This window comes from Bactrocera latifrons, unplaced genomic scaffold (genome assembly GCF_001853355.1).
Source record: "Bactrocera latifrons isolate USDA-ARS-PBARC rearing strain unplaced genomic scaffold, ASM185335v1 scaffold_185, whole genome shotgun sequence".
Lineage (NCBI taxonomy): Eukaryota > Metazoa > Arthropoda > Insecta > Diptera > Tephritidae > Bactrocera > Bactrocera latifrons.
Window position 1 is genome coordinate 342872 of NW_017535352.1, and position 25912 is coordinate 368783.

General features: G+C 35.1%; 1 protein-coding gene across 11 annotated transcripts in view; it reads left to right on the top strand.

Moving 5' to 3' along the window:
* Positions 1 to 25912, top strand: part of LOC108967369 (Down syndrome cell adhesion molecule-like protein Dscam2) — a 155407-nt gene that overhangs the window by 42953 nt on the left and 86542 nt on the right. For 5 of the 11 annotated variants that reach the window (XM_018930729.1, XM_018930728.1, XM_018930733.1 and 2 more), the window contains exons 3-4: positions 13328 to 13669; positions 24608 to 24778. In XM_018930729.1, coding sequence (XP_018786274.1) covers positions 13328 to 13669; positions 24608 to 24778 — 513 coding nt within the window. Of the gene's footprint in view, positions 1 to 13327; positions 13670 to 18675; positions 18838 to 19253; positions 19416 to 20128; positions 20291 to 23921; positions 24084 to 24607; positions 24779 to 25705; positions 25865 to 25912 lie in introns of all 11 variants that reach the window. The other 6 variants (XM_018930727.1, XM_018930725.1, XM_018930723.1 and 3 more) reach the window with 5 other exon arrangements.

Below are 25912 nucleotides of genomic sequence, written 5' to 3' on the forward strand. Positions count from 1 at the left end.
ATCCTCATACACCATCTCTTCGTCAATTTTAAAGCTGAAAAGGAGCTTACTTTATGCCTAATTTGTGCCCTTCAAAAACATTTGCTCGCAACAAACAATTATGATCGAATGCCTTTTCYAACATTTTGAACGTTTCGGCACCAGAAATTTGATTCCACACACAAAATTTAATGSAACATCTTTGTTAAATAATTTGCTCATAGTAAAAATCGGCGAATGCACTCTATGTACTTCAGAAGCGACAAGCGTATACTAAAATACTAATGATTATTTCGATGTGACATTTGGGGCACAAATTTAAATTATAAAGTTTTACCGTTTTTTACCCACAGTAGTACATATGTCCATTGAATAATAAGCAAGTTAATCTTCATTTAAATCATATATACAATTGAGGTGCGTTTAATGCTAAAGCAAAAAGTATAATATACCATAATTAGCAATTTATTCAATTTTATTAACAAAAACCACAATAATTATAAATAAGTACCACAAAGCGCAAAAGCAGAGCGCAGGCAGAAGTACAAGCGTGAAATAAGTTGTAGATAAAACAAAAACAATTTTGTACAAAAGTATTTGTATTAAGTGTGAAATTTGATATGCAGACGGTTTGTTATCGATAACTGGGCTTTATAATGTACGTCAGATTCCGAAGTTGGCGATGGATTTTGCTCAAACGAATAAATATATAAATGTACGCCAAAGCAGTGGCGGTTACACGAGCGCATTAACCCTAGATATCGAATATTCTATCTCAAAATTCTGTCTGYAGAAATGAAATTTATCTCAATGTCAATGTGGAAAATGAAAAAAATGTGGTGAAAACCAATTTACGGGTTTGGAAAATTTGGGAAAAAATAAAATTTGTAGAGTTTCGGGCACTTTTCATCACCGCAACCATGCTGCGAGAATATTTCTCCAAAGAATTGAATCTTTTTTTGTGTTCTACAAATTGGCTTTGTTAACGATAAATATAAGTTTAGAAGTTATACTTAAATTTGGTTGTGTAGTGATATTCAATAATACTTGAATCTCTCTCTGAAATACTTGAGTCTCAACGTTGCATCTGACGGCTACATCACCGCGGCATTTTCATTTCAATGTCGTAATTTGAAAAAAATTTTTCATAAATTATATGAAAGCATTAATCCTCATACTTCCGCATCTCCTCTAGTAATTTTATTACTTCACATAGGTCTTGATTTTTTGTCTACCATACTCGACTCAGAGGTAAAACGTTAGAGCTGGCAGATTCCATTATGTGGCAAGTAATTTGAATTTCGATACTCAATATTGCTGTCATAAGTTGCGAAGTCTTTTGTCACAAATTTTTGTGCAGTGTCATGTTCTTTCTACGTTTTTATTATCTCTAAAGCTTCAATGTATGCACACTTCTTTGACATTTCTTCCTTTTGACATTTTCGCAACTTCATCTATCAGTGAAGAGTGCTTGATCGCGCCTACATTTCTTAACGCATTATTTTTGCCAAATATATGTATTAATATATATATAATAACCGAACTAAAACTATCGGCAGAGCATTAACAGTATTTTTTCAAAAGAAATTATGCATTTTCGAAACAATAAGACTTAAATTTCTTCAAGTTTCATTTGACAAGTTTTATTTTAAGCGATATTAAATCCACATTTTGTTGAATCTTTAATCATAGACTGAGGATGGTTTTCCGAAAAGTCTTAAACCCTAATTTGATAAATTTACCACATACATTGCTGGTAGATTTGGATACTAATTAAAATTGTATTTCGACTTTTGACCTACTTTGAAATTTATGATAGAATTGGGAGTGTTTAGTGGCTGTTCCACTCACGTAGGATGAAGATCGCTAATGGTGGTCTAAAAAATAATAAAACTGATGTARTTAAAATATACGAAACAAAACATAGCTTTAAAAAAGGCGTTTATTTTTTAATACGCATTATGTCCTGYATCGAATTCAACTTGAAAACTTTGTTTTCCTTTCATATAGTACGAGTATGTAAAATGTTTGACATGCGAGCAGCRTTTAAAGTTAGCGAGCAGAGAAATGGCGAAACGAAGACAGCTACTTTTGAGTTTGTTTCAGATTCTCAATTTTATACAATTTCTATAGTTTGACGTTTAAATATGACAACTGTCAGATTACGACTCTGTGCTGTTCATATAAAACAGTTCAATTAAATATAAAAGCTCTTCAACTTTTTATAAGTTTATATAGCACAAACACACACAAACACTTATATTTCAAATAACGATCCATATGCTCGGCTTCGAACATTTTTTATTATTGTTGCTCGCGTCAGAAGTGTGGGCTCAGCGATTGCAAATATTGTAGACATATATTTGTAAATCGAGTACGCATTGCGCTGTAAATTTGTAAAGGCATGAATACATTAATATAATAATGCAAAAAACATAAAGCTATTTGCATACTGATATTAGTGCTGATGACGACGCCCGCTGTGCAGTTCAAGTGGCGCGAAATTGGAGCAAATTCATTAATTTTAAGAGAGGAAAACAAAACATAATACCATTTTATTTACATTACATACGTAAATATGTATGTGCATAWATGAATTTGGATAAATAACGTGGGAGGGTACCGAAAAAAGCCCACATTTGCGATTATCATTAGCTTTTTGCACTTTTTATGGAATAAAAAAAAAGATTTTTTTGTTAAAATCAAGCAAAGTATTTCAACAGCTCATCAAGTAGGCGAGACAGTTTTTGTAAACGTTTTTCACTTGGCGCCGCCGCGGCTTTCACTTGATCAATTACGAAGCTTATGCCCATTACTGATAGCTGTCAAAATCGATCGCTCATGAATATACATATGCAAGTAGATATGTATGTTTGCGTGCAAATATTAATGAATTATCGGTTTTAATCTAATGGACAAAATATCATTTGCTTTCAAGTTTAATGTAGTCAGCTTAAAATCCCATCAAGCGCCCAAGCGTTTTYCTGCGTTATCATTTCGCAATGTTCGCTTTTTATTGCATTTTATTTTTTATAGCTTAACTTCCGTTTCACAATTAAAAAGTTATACAGAGAATTATATACACATATGGAAGCATTCTTTTATTCGCTGTCATTAAAGGCGCAACGAAAATTGTGAAAAAAATCCAATTGTCTGCGAACGTAACGCATATTCTGCCTTCTGGCTATATGTATGATTTGTTTTTGGGCGCATAGTGCGATGAAAGCGAACGCTTTGCTTTTATAACAAACGAAACTAAAAAAACTACTGAATACAAACAGCAAATTAAATTTTGCAGCTGCTGAACATCTGCGCATCTTTCAACTGCCAGTCCAATGTACCCTCGCGTTAAGTTTTATATTCAATACATTGGCGCACATAATCACACACACGCTGTTGTACGCATCGATACACCCGCAGTAAAATTTTTCATTTACCGCAACACGTCTTCRGCGTTGCCACAAAAATGTGCGCCAGCAATCCTTGTGTGTGTGGTGTACATATACATATGTAAATATGTGTGTAGATAGGCATATATACATAAATATATATATACTAAGGTATGTATATATTTATTTTACGTATTTGATTGGTGAAGTTCGCTACGCACACCTGTATAAGCTCCAATATGTACATATATKCATATATATGTACCTAAGTATACATACATATCATATAATACATACATATGTATACATATTCCAGCAAATTTCGTCGAAGTAAAATTCTCTTTTTCATGGTTCGTATTTTTATACCCTRAACAGGGTATATTAAGTTTGTCACGAAGTTTGTTACACTCAGAAGGAAGGGCCGGAGACCCTATAAAGTATATATATAAATGATCAGTATGTCAAGCTGTGTCGATTTAGCCATGTTCGTCTGTCTGTCTGTTCGTCTGTCTGTATATATACGAACTAGTCCATCAGTTTTTAAGATATCGTTTTGAAATTTTGCAAACGCCATTTTCTCTTCAAGAAGCTGCTAATTTGTCGGAACTGTCGATATCGGACCACTATAACATATAACTGCCATACAAATGATCGGTATCAAATGCTTGCATGGGAAACTTTTGCATTTGACGTCGTATATTCACGAAATTTAGCATGGATTACTGCTTAAGGTAACAATATCTCCAAAAAGAATATTCAGACCGAATTAATATAGCACATGAACACATAGTTACGAACAGAAATGCTCCTGTGAAGGGTATTTAGCTTCGGTGCAACCGAAGTTAACGTTTCTTTTCTTGTTTCTTTCTAAATTCGCGCCCTTCCTAAACTATTTTTATTAATTTCTTAGAGGTAGGTATATGTATAAGAGCAAAGCTGGATAAATCAGAAACTTTTTGAACAGTGTTTTATTTTTAAAAAGAAAAAGAAAATTTCTAAAATCCAATAGTTTTTTTTAATATTATTGCATTGGTGATCGCTTTTCTCATTTTAAATTGGAGAACATTCTTCTGAGGTTGAATTATAATTTTTAAACCCGAGAGTTTCAACGTTTCAAATAGCTGACAGAACTTAATCCGGTTATAACTGAATAACTGTGAAATACAAGTATGTATCAAGCATATACATATATGGCAGCTTATCCTCTTTTTCATCGGATGATATACCAATGGTTACCCCCAAGCTCTGGTTGTATTTGAAGTTTTCGACCGGAGAGTTTCTGAAGAATCCACTTCTTTGTTTAAAATATCTGTCAGAACTTATTTATTGCAATGGAATATTGTCAAAACCATATTTCAAGCATATGTATGGTTGAATTTATTATGAAGTATAATAATAATAGCATTTGTAGCATCATTTCTGCTCAAATATCAGGGATCTCCGAGTTGCATAGCTCAATTATTTTCATCTTCATATTTGCACTTGTATTTTTTATTATTATAGACGATTTACCAGGTGAATTATTCTTTTGAGTATATTTTCGGTATATTTTGTGGTATAAAGTAATATACATATACCTCTGTCAAGAAAGTATCGTAGGTAAAGTATATTTATAAATAAAACGAAAATTTTTCAATCATCATCCAAATTTATATTATCGCCTTCAAAGTAGCATCCATTTGAAGCGATGCCCACGCTTATTCCAATCGTCAAACCTTTTTGTTATAGGCACTTTATGGGATGGCCTTCAGCTCWCGCGTCGAATTTGTTTTGATGTCTTCAATTGAGTCGAAGCGTGTTCCCCGAAGTGGATATTTCAGTGTGGATAAAGTGTGGATAAAGGTAAAAGTCACAGGGGGCCATATCAGGTGAAGACGGTGCTTGCTCAATAATATTTGTTGAGTGTTTGGCCAAAATTTAATACAAATACGTTGACTTAAATTTTCAAATTCGACAAACACTACCTAGGTCGACTGACATAAACAGCTGCTGGTTGGCAGATCGCGCTATTTTTTATYATCACAATTAAGGACAGTTGTACCAACCTAGGACAAAAACTTGCCTGTCTTCAATATAAGCGGGAGATGAGAGGGGGAAATGAAGAATTCTTTAAGTTTTTTTTTAACTACTAAAATTGTTGATGCTTACTGCAAAAAATAATACTGCATTTATTATTTCTTTTCGGAAAATTTCAACTGACACTGACTTACTTACGGTCGCTCGTACGCACAAGTCGGTATTTGTACAAATTTTCTATCTGTATATATTCCATTAAATTTTGTGGCATTTCCTTTTGTTTACACAGCATTATCTACCCAGTTAATTATTGCTTTTCCAGCAGCGGATTTGTGTTTACCCTTGTTTGGTTTTGCTTTTAGTGTTAACCTACCTGTGAATCGCAAAACTGTAATATTTCAACTTTCTTCCCATAACTCAATTTTTCTCCATTTTTTTGGTTCTCTTTGCTTGAGTTTTCGTCAAAAAGGGCTTATAGCAGGTCCTCTTTGAATCACGTTGCAGCTGCCGTTATGTATACAGCTTTGTTTTACATTTGCTTGTGCAGCATATTYAGTTTTTACCCGACAACGTGTTCCTTTTTCGTAAGCGATGAACGCAACATGTTGACCAAGAGTAATACATTGTTTTTCTTTTTTCTTTGTTTAGAGTCCTACCAAAGGCACTCGTCAATCCGGTCTGCGGGCTTAGCAAAATTCTGCATTTTTTATTTGTGTACCTGTTCGTTTTATGTTGGCGAGTGAGCTCTCTTCCTTCGCATTATATACTGTATGCTATATATACAAATATAAAGAGCAGTGATTTGTGCCCTCTATCAGCTGCTTGCTCTGAACAGATATGCAGCCGTTAAATGCGGCAGGTGTTTTTGCATGCAATAGTGTGGGTGAATATGATGCGGATAGGTATAATTTGTGTGGTACGAATTGTTTACTTGATGTTCGTTCAAAAAGTTGCTGAAATCGCTACATATTCACATATATACATACATACATATGTATGTATGCGTTTCCTCCGGTTAGAGGCGTTAGGAAGGAATTTATTTTATTTATTATTTGAGATTATTGTGAATCTTTGAATATTTTTCGGTGTAATATGCGAAAAAATTGTAAAGTTTCCACATATTTGTAAATTCTTATTAAAAATAAAAAATAACAATTACTTCAGAGAAGAGTTGCCATTTGTTCAATAAAATTGGCGAATTATATGTACGTACCGTTAATCTAAAAACAATCAAATTTCTTGAAATTAAAAATATTTTAAAGTAGAGTTGCCAACTGTGAATTGTTTTATGATATTGAAAGATGGGCACAAGGAAGACAAGTACTAATATTGCCATCTGTTTGGAAACTTTGATTCAAGTAAATTAATTACATATTGTTATATTAAACTATTATTGAGAAGGGTTGCCATCAGTTTGAAAATTCTAAATCAAGTAAATAAATTAAATACATAAAATAATGAACATATGTATATCTTTGAATGACATGTTCTCGACACACTTTTTTATTACTCATTTTTAGCAATCAGTGCTTAGTATTGAAATATCGTAAACCCTCTTGCAAAGAGCGTCCGAAGTTAGCTTACACTTTGCACACCAAATTCGTACAAATKTCTCATATAAATACATACATATRAGTATTTAAATAATGCAATTTCGCCGSTTTTTAAAATATCCTGCTGGTCACGTAATACGGCGAGCACTTCAATGTGCCCGAAAATAATTTTTTTCCGTTAACAAAGTTGCGTAATTTATTTGGCTGTCATTAATTTTGCGTTTTTTCTGAATTTTCATTGAAKTTCACATTGCCTAACGCATTGGTTGAAAACATTTAATTTTTTCTTGCTCAAAATTCTTTTGGACATTTTTAYGTTTGTTTGATGAAAGCTTTACGACACTTATCCCCCATATGAATACAAAATATGATAAATTAATAATTACCCTTAATAGCTTGACATCAATTAAACAATGATGACATAATATGCGTACTGTAAAAAAAACAACAACCAACGCATGCGAAATTACTGCCACCACCAATTGTGTGGGAACGTAAAATTGTCTGCTTAAATACAAATGTCAACAAACTGAGCGTTAGTTTCAACACATTTTCACATTCAAAAGAATTTTATATTCAATATAAACCAGSGTGGTGCGTTTCGGTAGTCACCAAATAATAAATTGTGTGGTATCCTRGTTTCGCCAAACTTCTTGTTTCTATTTGTGCCACTTAACACGCCACAAATTCTCACATTTTGCTTTGGAATATTTAATAGTTTTTGACCATGTCGTAAAAACAACCTTTTGATCTGAAAATGGACGCACGCAAGCCAATTTGTGTGYAAATAATGGGTGGTTCAATGGATACTAGCATATGTATTTATTTTTGAGGCCACTTATTTAAAATTATAAAATATTGTGATAAAATTTTCACATTATCGACTAATCGACATAATCAGTCATCGATTGTGTCAATATACTTTGTCTGCGGGTTTGTTTTCAAAATATCTTTATTTGTTAAGATTTTTGGGAGATGTCTTGATCAAAATTTATAACACTTAAACCACAAATTTGAAAAAAAAGTGGTAACAACATCCAACACAAATCCTATAGAATGGCTAATTTTGAATATTGCTGCTGGATTGGCACCGCTAGAGTAAACAAAAAACAAAAACAAAAAAAAAAAACAAGTAATAACCCTCACAGTTACATTTCCTATAGCATAAAAGGGTATACAAATATTTCTATCTTTATTTTAATCTGTCATTTTGTACGACTATTTTGTATGCTATAGCTATCCGACCTGAAAAATGTTATTCGGCGATTATAAAATTGCTTTATATAAAAATTTTTGAAAATCTTGTGAAGATTTATTTTCAAATAAAATCTTTTTTCATTGGTCAGTTTGTATATATGGTATAATTGTAGAGATCAGGGATCTGGACCATTTCCTCGGAGATTGTAGAGACGTTTTGCCTAATAGCCCTATTTCCTGAAGATAGCTTGTCAAATCAAATAGTTTTTCATACAAACATTTAAGTTCAATCTGTCAGTTTATATGACAGTTATGTGCTCTAGTTGTCCGATATCGGCAGTTCCAACGAATAAGCAGCACAATATCAGGTCTATATCTCTAAAAGGGAGGAAGTATTTCGCGTATATACAGACGGACATGGCAAAATCGACCYAGCCCATCACGCTGATCATTTATACTTGTATATAYATACGTAGTACATATACTTTATAGGGGCTCTGACATTTACTTTTGGGTGTTCTAAACACCGTGGCATTTTTTGTATACTCGTACATCCTGTTCAGGGTATAAATAATTACGGTTACGCAGATTCAACTGTTGGAAATTAAGAATAGTTGCTTCTTGTTACTTACTTTCATTGTAAGGGAAGTAAGCCATGAAAATGCGATTAATTTTGTTAAATAAATTTTAGAAATTTGTTTTTAACCACTCTATATTATTTCTAACTATTCTCCACATCCGTCCSTAATGCTTAATCTAGCTTTCTACAATCCAACCAAGTACACGCTGCGGTCACAACAAAGCATTGCGTGCTTAAATTCTTGCCGACTGTGAAGAAAAGCATTAATTAATCGATTTTCTATCGAATCGAATCGTGTGACACCTCAGAAATGGTGACATTAATAGRACCTAATTTACCGAAAAGACATGGTGGTGTATAAAATAATAACAAATTGTATAGTAAACCAACTCCTAGTTTTTATATGCTTTTATGTTTTTATTAACTTATCTTTTGATTTTATCCTACAGTTTCATTATATACGCATTGTTCCGAAGCATCCGCCCGGCTTGTGTTGCAGCCTAATTATTCTTTGTTTTTAATGCTTATTGTCATTTAAATTAATTCAGTTTAATTTTTAACGATTTCTCACAGCAACACATCGGCGTTGCTGCTTGCTTTGTCATTATGCTATTCCTATTTTGTTGCTGACACGCTTCGTTGGTTGTTGGTCAACAATTTTGTTGTACTACTGCACGCGTTTCTGGGCCTTGGTCGTTCGTTGTCCAACAACATGGCACGAACAAAGCGTGCACCACTCTCTGTGCTTTTGTCTCGACGGGAGTGTATTTCGTGTTGCGCATCACTTATCCGCACATTGTGTTCGATTGAAAGCGCTAGTTGAACAGTATTTGGATCAAAAGCATAATAATAAATTGTGCCACTATAGGTTAGCCGTCAGGCTTGCGTTTTAGTTCATGCGATTCGCAAGGCTTGACTACTTTATTCAAATTACTTATTGCTTGCAAGTGCTAAGTTCTCACATTTGCTGCATATTTCCATTTTCATATGAGTAACTAATTACTTATTACCCCCCTTGTGTGTGCTTAATTACTGCTGATGTGTAATGAACAGTAACGTAGAATTAGCTGATTAAGTAATTGTAGCTTTTAATGGCATGTCAAGCGCTTGCTATCGCGCATATGCGAGTGAAGGACATATTTATGTACATATGGTATATTTGACCATATTCTCGTAAATATACAATGTCTGAAGTGGCTTCGAAGAAAATAAAAATTGATTACAGAAAATAGTCTGCATACTGCCSCAGGGTTTTGCCGATAAAGAATTTTCTTTGAAAACTTAAAATCATTTAAATACAAATATTTTAAAATATCTAATGATTTTCCCAAATTTTTTTGAGCTTTTAGTAAAGATTTAGTTTTTAAATCCAGGTCAAAAATCACTTCATCAGAAGTCGAAAAAATTATTGCTGGTTGTGATATGCAAAAAGAAGTTTATCGCGTTCAAATGTTGGACGCGGCTACGTCTCAGATGGTCTACCCGTTAAGTCCAATTTTTGATGACTCGTTCGAGCATTCCTGGTAGGCCTGATCTGTCCGCATAGACTTTAGACTTTGCATATTCCTATAGGAAATATCACACGATCTTGGTGGTCAATCCATTTACTCAAAATGTGAATCTATCTGCTCCCCGAATTGTTCTCTCAATAAATCTACTGATTTGTGTAGGAAGTGGCGTCGTCTTGTTAAAACCAAATATTGCCGAGATCATGAGCTTGATTTTCAGGCATCAAATTTTCGGTTATCATGTCGCAATAAAGGTCGCCATTGACGGTTACGTTCTGAACGTTTCGAAGAAATATAGATCGATGATGCTACCATGCCAGCTCTAGAATCTCGTCTGGTTGGTCTTCCTCCCAAAATCCAGGAGGTTTTCTTATTTATGGACATACCCAGTGACCTGAAATGGGCTTCACCGCTGAACAAAATTTGGCTCGAAAACATTGCATCTTCTTGGAACTTTTCAAGAGCCCATAGAAAAAAGCGATATCGTTTGGGAAGATCGGGCGGCTTCAKTTCTGCACAAGCTGTACGCTTTCAATTTAAGATCTCGGCGTAAAATACGCCAAGCCGTTCCATACGTCCGAAGCCGAGCTGCGAACGGCTCCGAATCAACTTTCCACTTGGCGTGGACGTGGTCGAATAATATCCAATAATGAAATTTGGGTCTCAAGCTGGGTTATTGCGAATAGTACGCCCAGTAGGCCTATTATGTTCACTATAAATTGAGGGAATCGCGCGAAACATATTCTTTACAGAAGATGAATTTTCGTAATAAATTTAAACGATTTGCTAAGGCGTGAAAAGTCAAACTGATGGTAGCTTGACACTACTCTACCCAAAGATATTTAAGCGGCTTATAAATGATGACTGTTTTGAAAAGCGTTGTTAGTTATTTAAACTTTAATAAATTCCGTTGTCAAATAAATGAAGTATAAAAATTAAGAGAGATGAGAGCAGAAGTGACACCTGATTAAAACTTTTATTTCTAAGAATTAATTCCGAAACACCCCTAATACATATAATTTTTTTTCTTACCTGTGATGGCTCAACTTAAGCTTAAATATAGTTAAATAAATTCAAACGTGTGTTTAAACTTCCTTAACCAAACAAACTGTGTTTAAACTTCCTTGCAAATGTCAACTAAGWATGCTGCCAAATCTGTTTAAAATCCTTAGCTCACTTTTATTAGCTTTATTGGAAAGAATCTGCTACGAACGCGAGGCGGCGCCACGATAGGTTTTTTCAAAAAAAGGAAAAGCCAACATATACTGTTTGTACCTATTTATCGTTGGTGAAATGCCAAAGTGTTATCCAAATGAATAGCTTTCAGATGCAATCAAGCTACCAAAGCGTTTGCACTACTCGATGGATTGTGTTTAGTAGCTCTGCCATTTTGTAGAGATTACATAAAAAGTTTTTTAAGTAGCTGTCATGATAGATTTTTGCAAACGCGGTTAATAAAAAACATTATTGGCTTCTATACTACCGAACATGGAGTAATTTATGGCTGTAGTGCGAAACGTGCCAAGTGAGGAACTCGGTTTGCCACCACCCCATATTTTTAACACTTTTTCTCCTCCTTGTGTGTACCATATAAGTTTTTGATATTTGTACATGGCTATGCAACTATGTACATAAATATTCCTTCAGTCTTACTTTAATAGTATAGCCCGTATAAAATTTTAATACCCCGATCTTATGGCTCTGCACGTTTATTCCAGCTTGGCAGTGTTTTCCTGCCTTGTCACGTTTGTGCCTTTGTTGCTGTTTGATGACATTATGCCACGACAGAAAGTTTTAGTCATGAAAGTGTCATCGACACGTTTCATTCTTACATACAAGTAAGCTCGCATTGATGATCGTTCGGCTTGTACATATTTTCTGCGCACGAAGCGRGTGATTTGTTTGCGGCGCGTTTCTTTTCTTCTTTCTTTGTAAGAAATCCGCCACTTCGTGTAGGAGACTCCGTGTCCATATGAGCATTATATATCTTTTTATTATTGATTTTTTTGTTGTGACTTTTCCTTTCTTGTTACGTCTGCCGTGTCGTAAGCTGATTTTATGGATATTGTTTTTTCTTTACCGCATTTGGCGTCATTCTGCTGTCGTTGGCCCTCCTTATAACCAAAAAAAATAAATAAAGTGAAGTTCAAGTTGACATTGCCGGTGGTAACGCCGACATTCGCCAGTCAACCTGTACAATAAATATGCTGACTGTTGAGCTTTAATTGTTATTATTTACCTGTCTTTCTTTATTGTAGAGATAKATGCGAATATCAATTTGAAGATAATCAAAGATAAATATTTAAAGATAATAAAGAGGTGAGTGGGTAGGGAGAATGACTGCGTGACGACGCACTAGACCTTTAGGAAGCTCATTTTGAATCCCATACAKCTATTATGTCCTCTCTGAACCAGCTCGTACTTCAGATCATTAATAAAAAAAGGTTTTATTTTTGCAACCTCAAACATCGTCAAGAAACCCTTGATTGATAGCTGCGACTCTTTTTCTTATCGTGGAATATGATCTTAGATCCACTTAGAGATCAGGGCGTTCTTTTACTATTTTAGATGAAACCCTTTGTGATTTCATTGTTCTTTCTTTTCTTTTTTAGATGAAACTATTTTTCTTTAACTATTTTAGAGGAAACCCTTTGTGATTTCATTGCCGCTATCTGTATGTATACATAAATATATTCCTWATTGTGAGGACATTCTTTTTCAGAACAAGAAGACTATTTTAATTGCTGAGACCGCTTGGAKACCACTTGCAGTGGTCTGGTAGTTAGAAAACGATTCTGGCATGTAATTTTGCTGCAAAGATACCACTTCTAAATCGATTATTCAGTTTGGACCCATCCGCATATGTATGAGCTTATTCCCGAGTCCCTGTCTACTTCACCCCTTTCCCCACTCTTCTATAGAAAGGAAGGCAATATTGGATTTCGAAACCGGGTGATATTGGGTAGAAACGCGACCTTTGTGAATGTCCTTTATTACAGACGTCTAATAGAGGGGATTCTCTCAGCCTAGGAGCTGATATTATTATATATTTATTTATAATCGAAAAAATAATCATTTATCCTAATTTTTTTCCTCTACTTGCAGGTACCACGCTGGCTTATGCGGCGACCCAACCCGATGCCGACCAGAAAGGACCAGTTTTCCTCAACGAACCCACCAATCGTATTGATTTCTCCAACTCRACCGGCGCCGAAATTGAATGCAAAGCTAGCGGTAATCCTATGCCTGAGATTATCTGGATTCGTAGCGATGGTACTGCTGTTGGAGATGTACCCGGATTGCGTCAGATTTCATCCGATGGCAAATTGGTCTTCCCACCTTTCCGCGCTGAAGATTACCGACAGGAAGTGCACGCTCAGGTCTACGCTTGTTTGGCGCGTAACCAATTTGGCACAATTATTTCACGCGATGTTCATGTACGAGCGGGTAAGTTAAAGGAGTTCTAGAGAGTGGTGAGCGCAATGAGCGCTGATTTTAAAATGCGATAGTTGGAGGACTTTTGCGCAGAGAGCACAAAACTTCAATACTAGCTTACTCTGTTAAATGGATAATCTGATCCGAAACTCTCCACTTTTGCTTATGGAAAGATGTACATTTACATATGTACATATAAGGGTCTAATTTAAGATATCAAGTCTCAGCAGTTTTCCATCGATAACTGGCCAATACATATTTAAGTGAAGTATGATGCAACATTTACGAGCAGCCGGATAATGATTTTAGACAGTTTTAGCCAGACTCGGCGTAAGTAAGGCATACTCGACCTTGTTAATAACTTCAAGCTAAGTTGGCAACGCGACCGCGAAAAGGAGATATACGTAATGTCTCGTTTTCATTCYCCAGAAGAGAAGAATAGACCATTAGATCTATGACTGRCAGTTCCAACGGCGAAATCTACAAAGTTACAGACGGATCAAAGGGCGAAATGGGAACTGGAGCAGGCTTATTCTGTAGTAATTTCTACGTAGAAGGTATTTTAAACTAAGTGAATACAATTCAATTCTTCAGAGCGAAATTTTTGACAGTTTTCCCCAGCAAATCCATATACCTTCTAGTGGACAATGTCATGCCAATACTAAATCTTACTGCATTAAGTTCCACTAGCAGCTTATAATCAGATTCCCAGTAGGTCACTCGGTTAATACAGGAATAAAAAAGAACGGGAAGGCAAACGAACTAGCCTGCTCGGAAAAAGTTTACGAACACCATTCTATTGAGCTGCCCCAGACCATTCAGCTCTTTGGTGGACAGAACAAAAAAATTGTACTTTTAGGCAAAAGGGAACTTCGTAATACTATAGAGGTCATCATATAGTATCTACCCTCAAGATAACACCTTTAGAAAATTGGAAAAGTGGATTCGACACGGAGGATGCTGAACATTACTTTCGCGAATGTCAAAAAAAAAATGCATTTTGACATTCAGTTTCGCATCGTATTATCCATGTTTGCTGTTTAGCTATTTGCTAAAAGTAAAAAAAAAAAAATTACATTATTATTATTAAAGTGTTTTCGGACTTAAGGCCAAGTGCAAAAATAACTACCATTAAATTCTAAGAGAACAACARTAATTCTTTAAAGTCCTCCAACTATCATTGACTTTCTTATAWATTCCCCCAATAAAAGTTATAGGTTCGAATTCAACAAACTACATTCATCGTTGGTTAATTTATATTAGKCGCATCGTTGGGTTTTTAGACTCTGCTGTCCTGTCTTTTGTTTCACTTGTYCAGCTGTACTATCTCATCTAACAACCGACGTTGCATATGATTAATTTCACAATGTGTATAAGAGACAGCAGCTGTACTATCTCATCTAACAACCGACGTTGCATATGATTAATTTCACACTTTACAAGATGACAAGTACATAATAAGAAAGTAGCTGGCTAATCCCTACTTTTTTAGCCACTCTGACATTTTGTTTGTGGTTTAAATTTAGCAAATARCATCAATTGTTTTCAAATTATATTTCCTCTCTTGAGCGATTCTCACGCCTATCTCATGTAACATTTAGTATTTATGTACGTATGTAATGCATCATCATTAATGTCATACTATTAGTTTGTAAAAAAAGTCTTGCGGTATTTTCGCTAGTTGGCGCTGAGAGCGCCTAGTTCAAGTTTTATTCGTCGTATCGGGTCATGCTATATCTTTTTGGAAAGCTCATTTTATGCGCTAACACGTGTTTCATTGATTGTCGTTTCTTCTAAGTCGTTCGTGAGTTATAGCGTCGCAAACATGGAGAAAAAATATAGAGAAAATACGGCATATTTTAAGTACTACTACGATAAAGGTAAAATTGCATCTCAAGTCGCCAATAAGATTTATGCAGTTTATGGACACGATACAGTTTCCATTTCCACCGCACAACGATGGTTTTAACGTTTTCGTTCTGCTGTAGAGGTGGTCGAATTGGTCGAAAGAGACCGGCATAGTAGCAGCCGTAGCATCGGTCATGAGCTGGGCATGAGTCATCAAAAAAAATTATATGAACAAGTGGAAATTCAATAAAAATACCGCAAGACTTTTTTGACAACCTATTATAATTGTTGTGCCAAAACAATAATTCTTACTCATGCCTTGCCTATTTATCGAAACTTTTATTGTAACTGCAGTTAATTGKCAACGCCATATCACACATATCACCATGACACATTATGCTGCAAACGAAGCGCAAAGTTGAYGCAGAGCAGCGTTGCATTTGCTTTAAATTAGCATTGTCATCGGCGACAATGCGTAGTAATGCCAGTGATGCATCACCATATTTCGCATTACAGCAGCCATTTACGGTTAACAATAAARCCTCCGTTATTGTAATGAAGGCAGCGCTGATTTGCAAAAACGTGTGTGGTGTTGGTGTCTTTTATAATGGTAAGTGTGCAAAGTTATGAAATAAATGCTCACCAAATTTGGTTGCGTTTGCCAGTTTGCATAGTAACTGACAGTTAGTTGTAATGCAGTGTTGCAATTTCGATTTATAATTAAGCGCGATGCTTCCTGGTCGCTTAAAAAAGTTTGATATTAAAAAATTATATTTTCGAAATTTTTTTTTTTTTTTTAATGAGAATCGATCGAAATATTCGGGAATAAATATTCACTCAAAGTACAATAACCCTCATAAATAGACAAATAAGCAGTCATCATTCTTTCTACTACTTTCATTTCGTTCTTCTTTGTTGACAATATATGTATACTAGAAGTTTTAATTAAAGCCCAGCCATAATAGTTTCCATTCAAAGCGCTAGTTAGCTAAATGCCCCTTTTTAACATACTTATCCAAGAAAAGTTTCGCACACTTAACTCCACTTTAAAAGTTTTGGCGCGTCATTTAACCAATGTTCTACACAAAAAGCTCGTAACTTAATTAAATTTTCTTGCCAAAATTAGCATAAGTAGTCAGGTAATAGAGCAAGACGCACCTTCCCATGCTAAGATTTTTTATTATTATCATTTAACGAAAAAGTAAAATTCAATTTATCACATTTTTTTGGTAGTTAATGAGAATTAAACACACCTACACAACAACAAAACACACGACAATGCTAATAATACATTAGCGTGTATTGTAGTGTAACGCAGCTAACAACCTGTAACGCGCTATAACTAGCTTAAGTATATTTTGTCGCCATAGTGSGTCACTTCCGTCCACAATTTCTCTGACCACTTTACGCGCCCACTAACCTACATACATACATATATATTTATATGTCGCATCATGCCAAAGCTCGCCTTGAGCTAAAGTATAATTTAAACGATTATAAATTTACTTAGACAAAGTGTCATACAAACGCACAACAAAAGTATTTGGATAGGTGTGTATATGCGGAAGCTAATACGCTGCAGCTTTTTTGACAGCTAAAGCGACTAATCGCCGCATGTCACGTCAACATGAACTACATGCTACACATCTTAACAGGGCTAATAGGCGCATAGTAAACGCCTTGCCAAATGAGTATACAATAACGCGGAGAAATATTCAAATGCGCGTAAGGTGAGCRAAACCAAATGCTGCAAAAATGTGAGGTGTGTTGTCGCATAAACTGTTGATGTTATAGCACCTCACCCAAACCGTCAGCTAAATTACGATTTTAATTTAATTACGCGAAAGCAAGCGTAAAAGCAAAATGTGCGGAAAAAAGTTAGAAATGTAGTTAATTTTGTAATTTAACGCTTATTTTAATCAAGACAACGCAAATAGTTTACCAGAAAGAAAAAGTGGAAACGTTGAGCTGAAGCACTAATGAAAGTTATTTAATTTTAAGCGCAACAAGAGAAAATTTCGAATATGTTTGAATAAAAAATCTAGAACAAAAAAAGAAAAAAAACATGAAAAAACGTTAACTTCAGTTGCACCGAAACTATAATACCTTTCGCAAATGAAAAAGTATTTATACAAGAACTTGATTTTGATCGTTCAGTTTGCAAAGTTACGTTAGGTTAGATGGCTGAAGTAGCTGTCYTAGTAAACTCATTAGCCTTACAGTTTGCAATATCACTGTGACCAGGCTACAGCGCTTTTCACCACATAAAAGTTCCTTAGAACATTATGGGATTAGCTATTGTTTCACAGTGCCAAAGCACTAACTAGTGAGAGGTCTCAATAGCTTCCCTGCAGTAGTACTAGGACACCAATGCTTTTCAAGAAGATCATTAACAACATTAATCCCGAGAAGTGCCTAGAGAACTCTCCCTTTGGGGTGACCTTCTTAAATTCTGTTGTGMCCACGCACAGCCCCACTCCGCCACGATCGTTCTATTGCAGAGAAGTTTGAATATAAGATGTTTAATGGTCTATTCTACCTCAAACCTATAAAGAGCTTTAATGACCGCTTCCGGCAATACCTCTCCTCTCGAGTATTTTTCACTTGGAATGCTCTGTCCTTGAAAGAGCATTTCTCGGACTTCAACTCCTTAAGTTCAGACCAATCAGTATTTCTATCGTCTTCRAAGAGAAACACGAAAGAATTATTGATCTGAAATCTTTGACATACCTGTGATCTTTTATCGGCCTTCGGGATGAAGGCAATCTGAACCTGTGTCAAAGTGGAAAGTCGGAACTTCCGGTAACAAAAGTATCTGAGTTTTTCAGAAATTTCTATAGACTTTTCTAGACGSATGCGCCGTGTCCGTAGTTGCGATATACAAGTAAGTGTTATAAGTACTACAAAGAATCAATCTAACGCTTATTAAAACCACATGCTAGTTCSTTTTTTTAGACTCGGAATTTAATTAGAATCAATTCAATCAAAAAATGCCATAATTTATATATACATACTTATGTGTAATAAACATAATAATTTTATATTCCTCGCTGAGTTTAAAAACCACAAACCAAATGTCAGTTAAATCTTGCTGATCAATAATGGGCTATACAGATTTTATTTTGTATTAGTATTTAGCACAACAATAACTCCTCAAAACAATTTTCTAGTGGTCGCTCAATACTATGAGGCGGATGTCAACAAAGAGCACGTGATACGTGGCAATGCAGCGGTTATTAAATGTCTAATTCCATCATTTGTAGCGGATTTCGTTGAAGTCGTCTCCTGGCATACGGATAGTGATGAAAATTATTTTCCCGGAACCGAATATGGTGCGAAGTTAAAACAAACAAATTAAAATTAAAGCCTCTTAAGGYTACTAGTGATATTAACTGGTTGAAATCCTTATTCCCGCAAGTTTTCAATATGTGCGGTTGTTCTTAACTTAGATGCCACTAATCGCACGTCGTTGGTAATGCTCTGGCAGCATTTTTATTTGATATGCGTACGGTTGCTAAATGCAAATAGTGCCCAAACTGCATTTCCCGTCCACAATTTTCTATTATTTTTCATTTATGTATACATTTTCTTTCRTCACTCTCTTCACTCATCTTATTCTACTTTCATAATTTACAAATTTCTACCTATATATTTATTTGAAGCACTCTCCATCATACTTTCTAAATATTTCGCTATACTTATTTCGCAATCATTCATTTCCTTTGGCAATTCCTTAACATCGTTGCAGTCGTTTCACAACAGTATGAGGAGGATATTCATAAAGCATTTGTCATACGCGGCAATTCGGCCATTTTGAAATGTGACATACCATCATTTGTGGCCGATTTTGTTAGCGTAATATCTTGGCATACCGATCAGGAAGAGAGTTTCTTTCCCGGCACTGAGTATGGTGTGTTTCCCCAATCAAATCTATTTAACTACATATTTATAATTGTCTAACGTGCTAATAAATATCGCAAATTAAGTTGGAAAACTACTCTACTATCCACCATTATTAATTTTGTATAGAAGAAAAATTTGTAAAGTGCGTAGAAATACCCAATAATCCTGTAAATTACACCATATGCCTACACGAATAAAAAATACCAAAAATTAAAATWAAATTTGTACACTCAACTGCGCTAAGTTTACACTTACAACTGGCCTAACAATCACTGGATACAAATTAATCAACACCATTAACTAAACAAATGTGTAAAACGTTGCTGACTGATCGGTCGATTAACAAAAGTATGTACATACATATGTATGTATATATTTAAATGCAACGTTTTACAGCACTCACTATAAATTGACAGGGCAATAAACAATTCTACAGACTCACTCTGACATAGATTAGTCGTGTAAACAAACTCCAGCAACCACTTGCAAGGAGTAACACAACACACCGTTTACCACAGCAAATCAAACTCACCAACTTACACACCAAAATTTTTTTTTCAGTCAACAAAATCAGCTGTTTTTTATCCCCTATTAAAGTTGACAACGGGAAGCTCCTTTTCACTCATTTTGGTTGTCCATAACGTTTTCTTTTTTTAGTTTTGTTTTTACTATGTTCAATTTAATATAAATATATTTCTATTGTTTTTAATCGTCTCTCAGTTGTTGCTCAATATTACGATACCGATGTAAATAAAGCTTATGTAATTCGTGGCAATGCAGCTGTTTTAAAATGTGAAATACCTTCGTTTGTTGCGGATTTTGTCAGTGTTATGTCTTGGCATACGGATCAAAATGAGGACTTTTTGCCAGGCACTGAATATGGTTGGTGCAGACAAGTTTGCAGTTGTTAGGTTATTTTTGCTTGCTTAGTGTGAATTGTGCTGTGAAAAGTAGTGTAAAAACATACATACATATATTATATCAAATATTGAGGTGAAAAACAACAAAATGGAGTTGGGCACCGTTGTAAGAACAAAATTTCGCATATTATTGGTTTTAAAATTTGTTCTAGAAGTAATATTAAAAATATTGCCTAMTGTCGCTAACATGTGGCAAATTTGTAGTTCTCAGCTAAATATCTAATACAAGGAACAACCACAATAAATTTTGTCATCATTTATGTTTTTTGCGTTTAATCAATGGAGTGTAAAACTTATACGTAGGTTGCCTTTTATATATCGGGATTTGGGAAAACCTAGTGTTGCAATGTGACAACTGACTACTTGATCGTAAAGTTTAACATTTTTGGTGTTATACATACACAGAATGTTTAGACATGCGGCCGTTACTTGTGTTGTTTACAGTATCTTAAATCATTCGCATAATTCTTTTTTACAACTTTCAACGTGGATTAACTCAGCCACAGTGCATGAGCTTAGAGATGAAGCTTCATCAAAGACCAGTGTTTATCGGCGGTATGGTGAATTCAATCGAAATCACAAATCACTCTAAGATRGATTTCGTAAAGGTCGTCCAAAAGTTCTTGTTCCGGAATCTATTGATGCTGTGCACAAACTAATATTGCCATATCGTCACGSACCTATCGTGAAATAGAGGTGGGACCAGCCTGCATTCAACATTGCATGAACATTTGACTGTACAATTTTTTTGCCGATTGGTCGGGACATATAATAAAAAAAATACGATATCCTTGCTTCGAAACACGTCATCACCTGAAATGATAAACCGTGGATTTCCGCGTATGATCCTGAAAGTAAACAGAAGTCGACTGAATCCAACAAAAGTTTTGTCGCACGAATCACTTTCAAGCAAATCGTTGCCTGTTTTTTTTTTGGAACAAGTGGATATATCACAGCCATACCATTAGAACAGCGGAGAACAATATATTCTGAGTGATATAAAGCCATCTGTTTGGCTGTTGTCTATGAAGAATCAAGAAAAAACAAACGCCTAAGACGGATCACTGTTCACCACGACAATGCTAGTTCTCACACATCAAATGAAAAAACTGAATTTTTAAGCACTCAAAACATCGATTTGTTGAGTCATCCTCCGCATAAATCTGGCTTAGAAACGAATGACTTCTTTTTATTCCGGTACATAAAAGAAAAACWAATAGGTSAACGTTTTTTGACACCTGAAGAGACGGTTAATGCGTTCAGAATACATGTTTTGGAAATACATCAATCAGAGTGGCAAAAGTGCTTCGAAAGTAGATTTAAGCGCCAGCAAGAGTACATAGATCCTAATAGAAGGCATTTTGAAAAGCAATAAAGCGATTTTCGAGGACCAAAGCTTGTTTTTGATCTCAAATACCGAAATATAAAAGGCAACCTTCATATAATGCTCATATAATTGAGTGCTAGAACCCTGTCGACACTCAACATTTTAATTAATTGCATTTTCTWTATATTGAGATTATGCCAAAAAGCTGGCAAAAAGTATGCATGACTATAAAAATAATTTAATTATGGAATATGTAAACATGTTTCGTTTTAAACTTATTTAGTATTATAAATTTACCTCATTTGCAAAACGCGAAATGAACWAGTGCCCAACTTTATGATACTTCAAGAAAATAATATATTTTGTCCTATTCCTGTTTAAAATTTTATTAGCTCTTATGTTTTTATAATTTTGTTTGGTTCTTTAATAAATTTGTAAAAACATAACTTATTTCCAAACATGTAATATTTTTTCTACGTGGTTGCCATATTAATTCTCAGTATATTTTAATTCTTTATTAACTATTTTCTCACTTCTCAGTCTACTTTAATTTTTATGCAGAATATTTTCAAATTGCCGTCAGGGATTTCGATTTTCTATATACATATACATATATTTTACGATCATCAATGCCACTTCAGAACTATGCCGAATAATATTTCCAATTCATTTCTCTATTTTTCTTCTTTTCCAACAATTTATTTTTATATCCACCACTGGTTTTTCTACCATCTTTGAGTTCCGTTCATATAATTACTACTAATTTTTGGTTTTGTTACCTCACTTGTATCTACACTTGCACTTAATTAATCATATTTTATCAGTCATTAACCTCTCACATTGAACAACAAAATTCTCTGCACTTTAAAACAGGCAACGACTAACTGATCTCACTTCCACATTCTTCCCATGAAGTTTGTAGGCGTTTCATAATTCTTCCCAACTTTTTAGTGATGCCTATAGCTTTATTACAGTAAGCCGCCATTGATAAATATTTAAATCTTAATTGATGTAGTGGTCACACGCGAGCATTAGCATTCGAAATTATGGACAGATAGGGGAAGGCAATGTGCTTTTAAAAGTGTTTAGAATCATTAGAATTCTTAGTGGAAGCGTGCGAATTACGCGCTAAGCGATTATCGTGATTTTCATTTCAATTACGAGCGGTACATTTGAAAAGTTGCAAGCATAATTGTTAYGTAAGCTCAAGAGAGCGCGCCAGACGCTCACACGCTTCGTTGCATTCTCCCACATTTCTTCGCTTAAAGGCATGTACATATGTGCTCGGTAGTGTTTTCGTATGCACCTAAACACGGCGCAAAAGTGGTAACAACATTAGCGTAATTGTTGCCGCATGTTTTATGTAATTAAACATTTACTGCCGGCGCGTTGAATATCATTTATATAAAATTTAGCCGTTACATGCAAGTTCAAGAGTTCACGCGAGAGATTCATCATCGTTGTGCATTTTTTGCATTTCTTCATTTTAATACAGTTGTACAACAATTCTACGAATCCGAAGTGAATAATGAATACGTAATACGTGGCAACGCCGCAGTGCTTAAGTGTTCGATTCCCTCATTTGTGGCGGATTTCGTGCAGGTCATATCGTGGCAGGACGAAAGCGGCGAATTGTATGCAACGCTGGATGAACAACAGGGCACCGGTAGTGGAAACTTGTTTAAAAAAAAATTGTTTTGGAATATGGCAACASGGTTAATTTAAATGTGTATCTACCCACCTCTCGTCCTTGTATTAATSTACTGTTATTTTTGCTTTAATTAMTTTTCATTTAAAACTCTACAAATGCATATTTCATTTATTTCTAGCTGCCAAAACATATTTATTTTATTCTCTCCACTATGTATCGATAACTTTCAGTGGTCAATCAGTATTACGAGGCTGAGGTCGTTTCTGAATATGTCATTAAGGGCAATACAGCGGTTTTAAAATGCACCATACCAAGTTTTGTTGCTGATTTCGTAAAAGTGGAAGCATGGTTGTCCAGTGAGGGCACCGAATTTCTGCCCACCGATAGTTTTGGTATAAAAACTCACGAAATAAACAAATATCTGTTAGCGTACAAAAATAATAGCTGTATTTGATAAGTGAAATTTTGGTGGCGCGTTGTTAACTTTTTATGTAAACCAATCCTCAAACTCTCCAAAACATTAAATACCTTCTCATAACCTAAAKTTCAACTCTTCTCTATTGCGCTATATTTTTGCGAGTCTTGTTTTTTAATAACRCATAATCACATTTTTAGTTGTCAATCAGTATTACGGCGCCGATATTTTAATGGAATATGTGATTAAGGGCAATTCAGCGGTACTCAAGTGCTCCATACCATCGTTTGTGGCGGATTTTGTGCGCGTTGAATCGTGGATTGATGAAGAGAATAATGTTTTGCGCCACAGCGACAATTATGGTTGGCAAAAGCAACTGTCGAACTTGTTATGCACGCTAACATACTAGCTTAAGTAGTTTCCAGCTGATTCCCAAAATGAACCTATATTTTTATGCCACTCCTCTCAAGATATATATTTCTTTTTTGCTCTCATAACATTTTTTTCTATTCTACTTTTTCGTTCACTGTTTGCATTTGGTTTTTTGCGCGCAACTTGTAGTCGTCAATCAATTTTATGAGGCGGAAATCATGACTGAGTATGTGATTAAAGGCAATGCTGCCGTGCTGAAGTGTTCTATACCCTCGTTTGTAGCCGATTTTGTGCGCGTGGAATCATGGATCGATGAGGATAATAACGTATTGACATTCTCCGATAATTACGGTTCGCTGTTTTYGCTTTTCGCAATTTAATTAGTGGTTTGATTAGTTAAAAGACAGCTAATGTCAACTTCCTACAAACYCCCCTCCATACTTTACACATATTTACTTTTACATTTTCTTTTCGTTACTTTTCTTTTCAAAAACTTTCGCTTTTGTTTTAACAGTCGTTTCTCAGTYTTACATAACGGAAGCGGAGAATGAGTATGTGATCAAAGGCAATGCAGCGGTGGTAAAGTGTAAAATACCCTCATTCGTTGCGGATTTTGTACAGATCGAAGCCTGGGTGGATGAGGAGGGTGTGGAATTATGGCGTAGCAATTCCTCGCAAGCATATGGTATTTGCTTGAATGTCAGAATGTTCCGCTTAATTGCGTGTATATCGTATTTAAGTTTAATTTAGGTACCAACCTCCCATGTAACTACCCACCATTCCTTGCAATTGTTTTAACTGYCCAATTCATTTTATTTCTTTTAACTTTCTGCTTAACTTCTCTCCATTTWCACGTTTTTATCTACCGGTAAATGCAGTTGTCATTCAAAGCTATGAATCCGAAGCCGATAATGAATATGTCATACGTGGCAACTCAGTGGTAATGAAATGTGAGATTCCCTCATATGTGGCAGACTTTGTTTTTGTTGATCTATGGTTGGACTCAGAGAACACAAACTATTATCCGGGCACTGATAAGGAAACTGGTATTGCGAAAACATACCTCAAGCGAAAAAAATTAAATAAAAATTAGATGTGCTTCGCATGTTCCAATGTGTTCTTTCTGCATATTATCCCATTTCTCAATCAACACCATATTTTATTTGCGTTTTTCATTACATAGGCCATTTTGTTTTGTTTTCATTTAGTCGTTCATCAGTTTTATCAAACACGCGTAATCGATGAATTTGCTTTACGTGGCAACTCAGCGACACTCAAGTGTCTGGTGCCATCTTTTGTCGCCGATTTTATAACCGTAGAATCGTGGGTGGATGAGGATAATGTTGAATTCATGCGCGCCGATAACAATGAACTGATGGGTAATTTTTCTTGTGTTGAAGAGAAAGAAGTTAATAATATAAGTTAAACAGTAACAAAACGTTTTGCGCCTGTTGGTTGTCAGTTGACATACTTTTTTGTGTAATCGCCAAAATCCTACTTCCGTTCCTTACCAACAGTGCTGCGTTGCATTTTGTTTTAAAAATACTTTTCATATGTGTGAATTAAATTACAATTTCATTGTTACCAAATCACAGTTCCGTTTCCTTTGCAGTTGTCAAACAATTTTTTGAGTCACAAGTGTACGATGAGTATGTTATTAAAGGCAATGCAGCCATTTTCAAATGTCAAACGCCATCCTTTGTCGCGGATCATATAGACATTGTCGATTGGGTTGATACTGACGGTGGTGTCTACACAAAAACCAGCGCTGGTAGTTTTAATTTAAATTTCGATTTAGTTATGTTTAATTAGAGGGGGA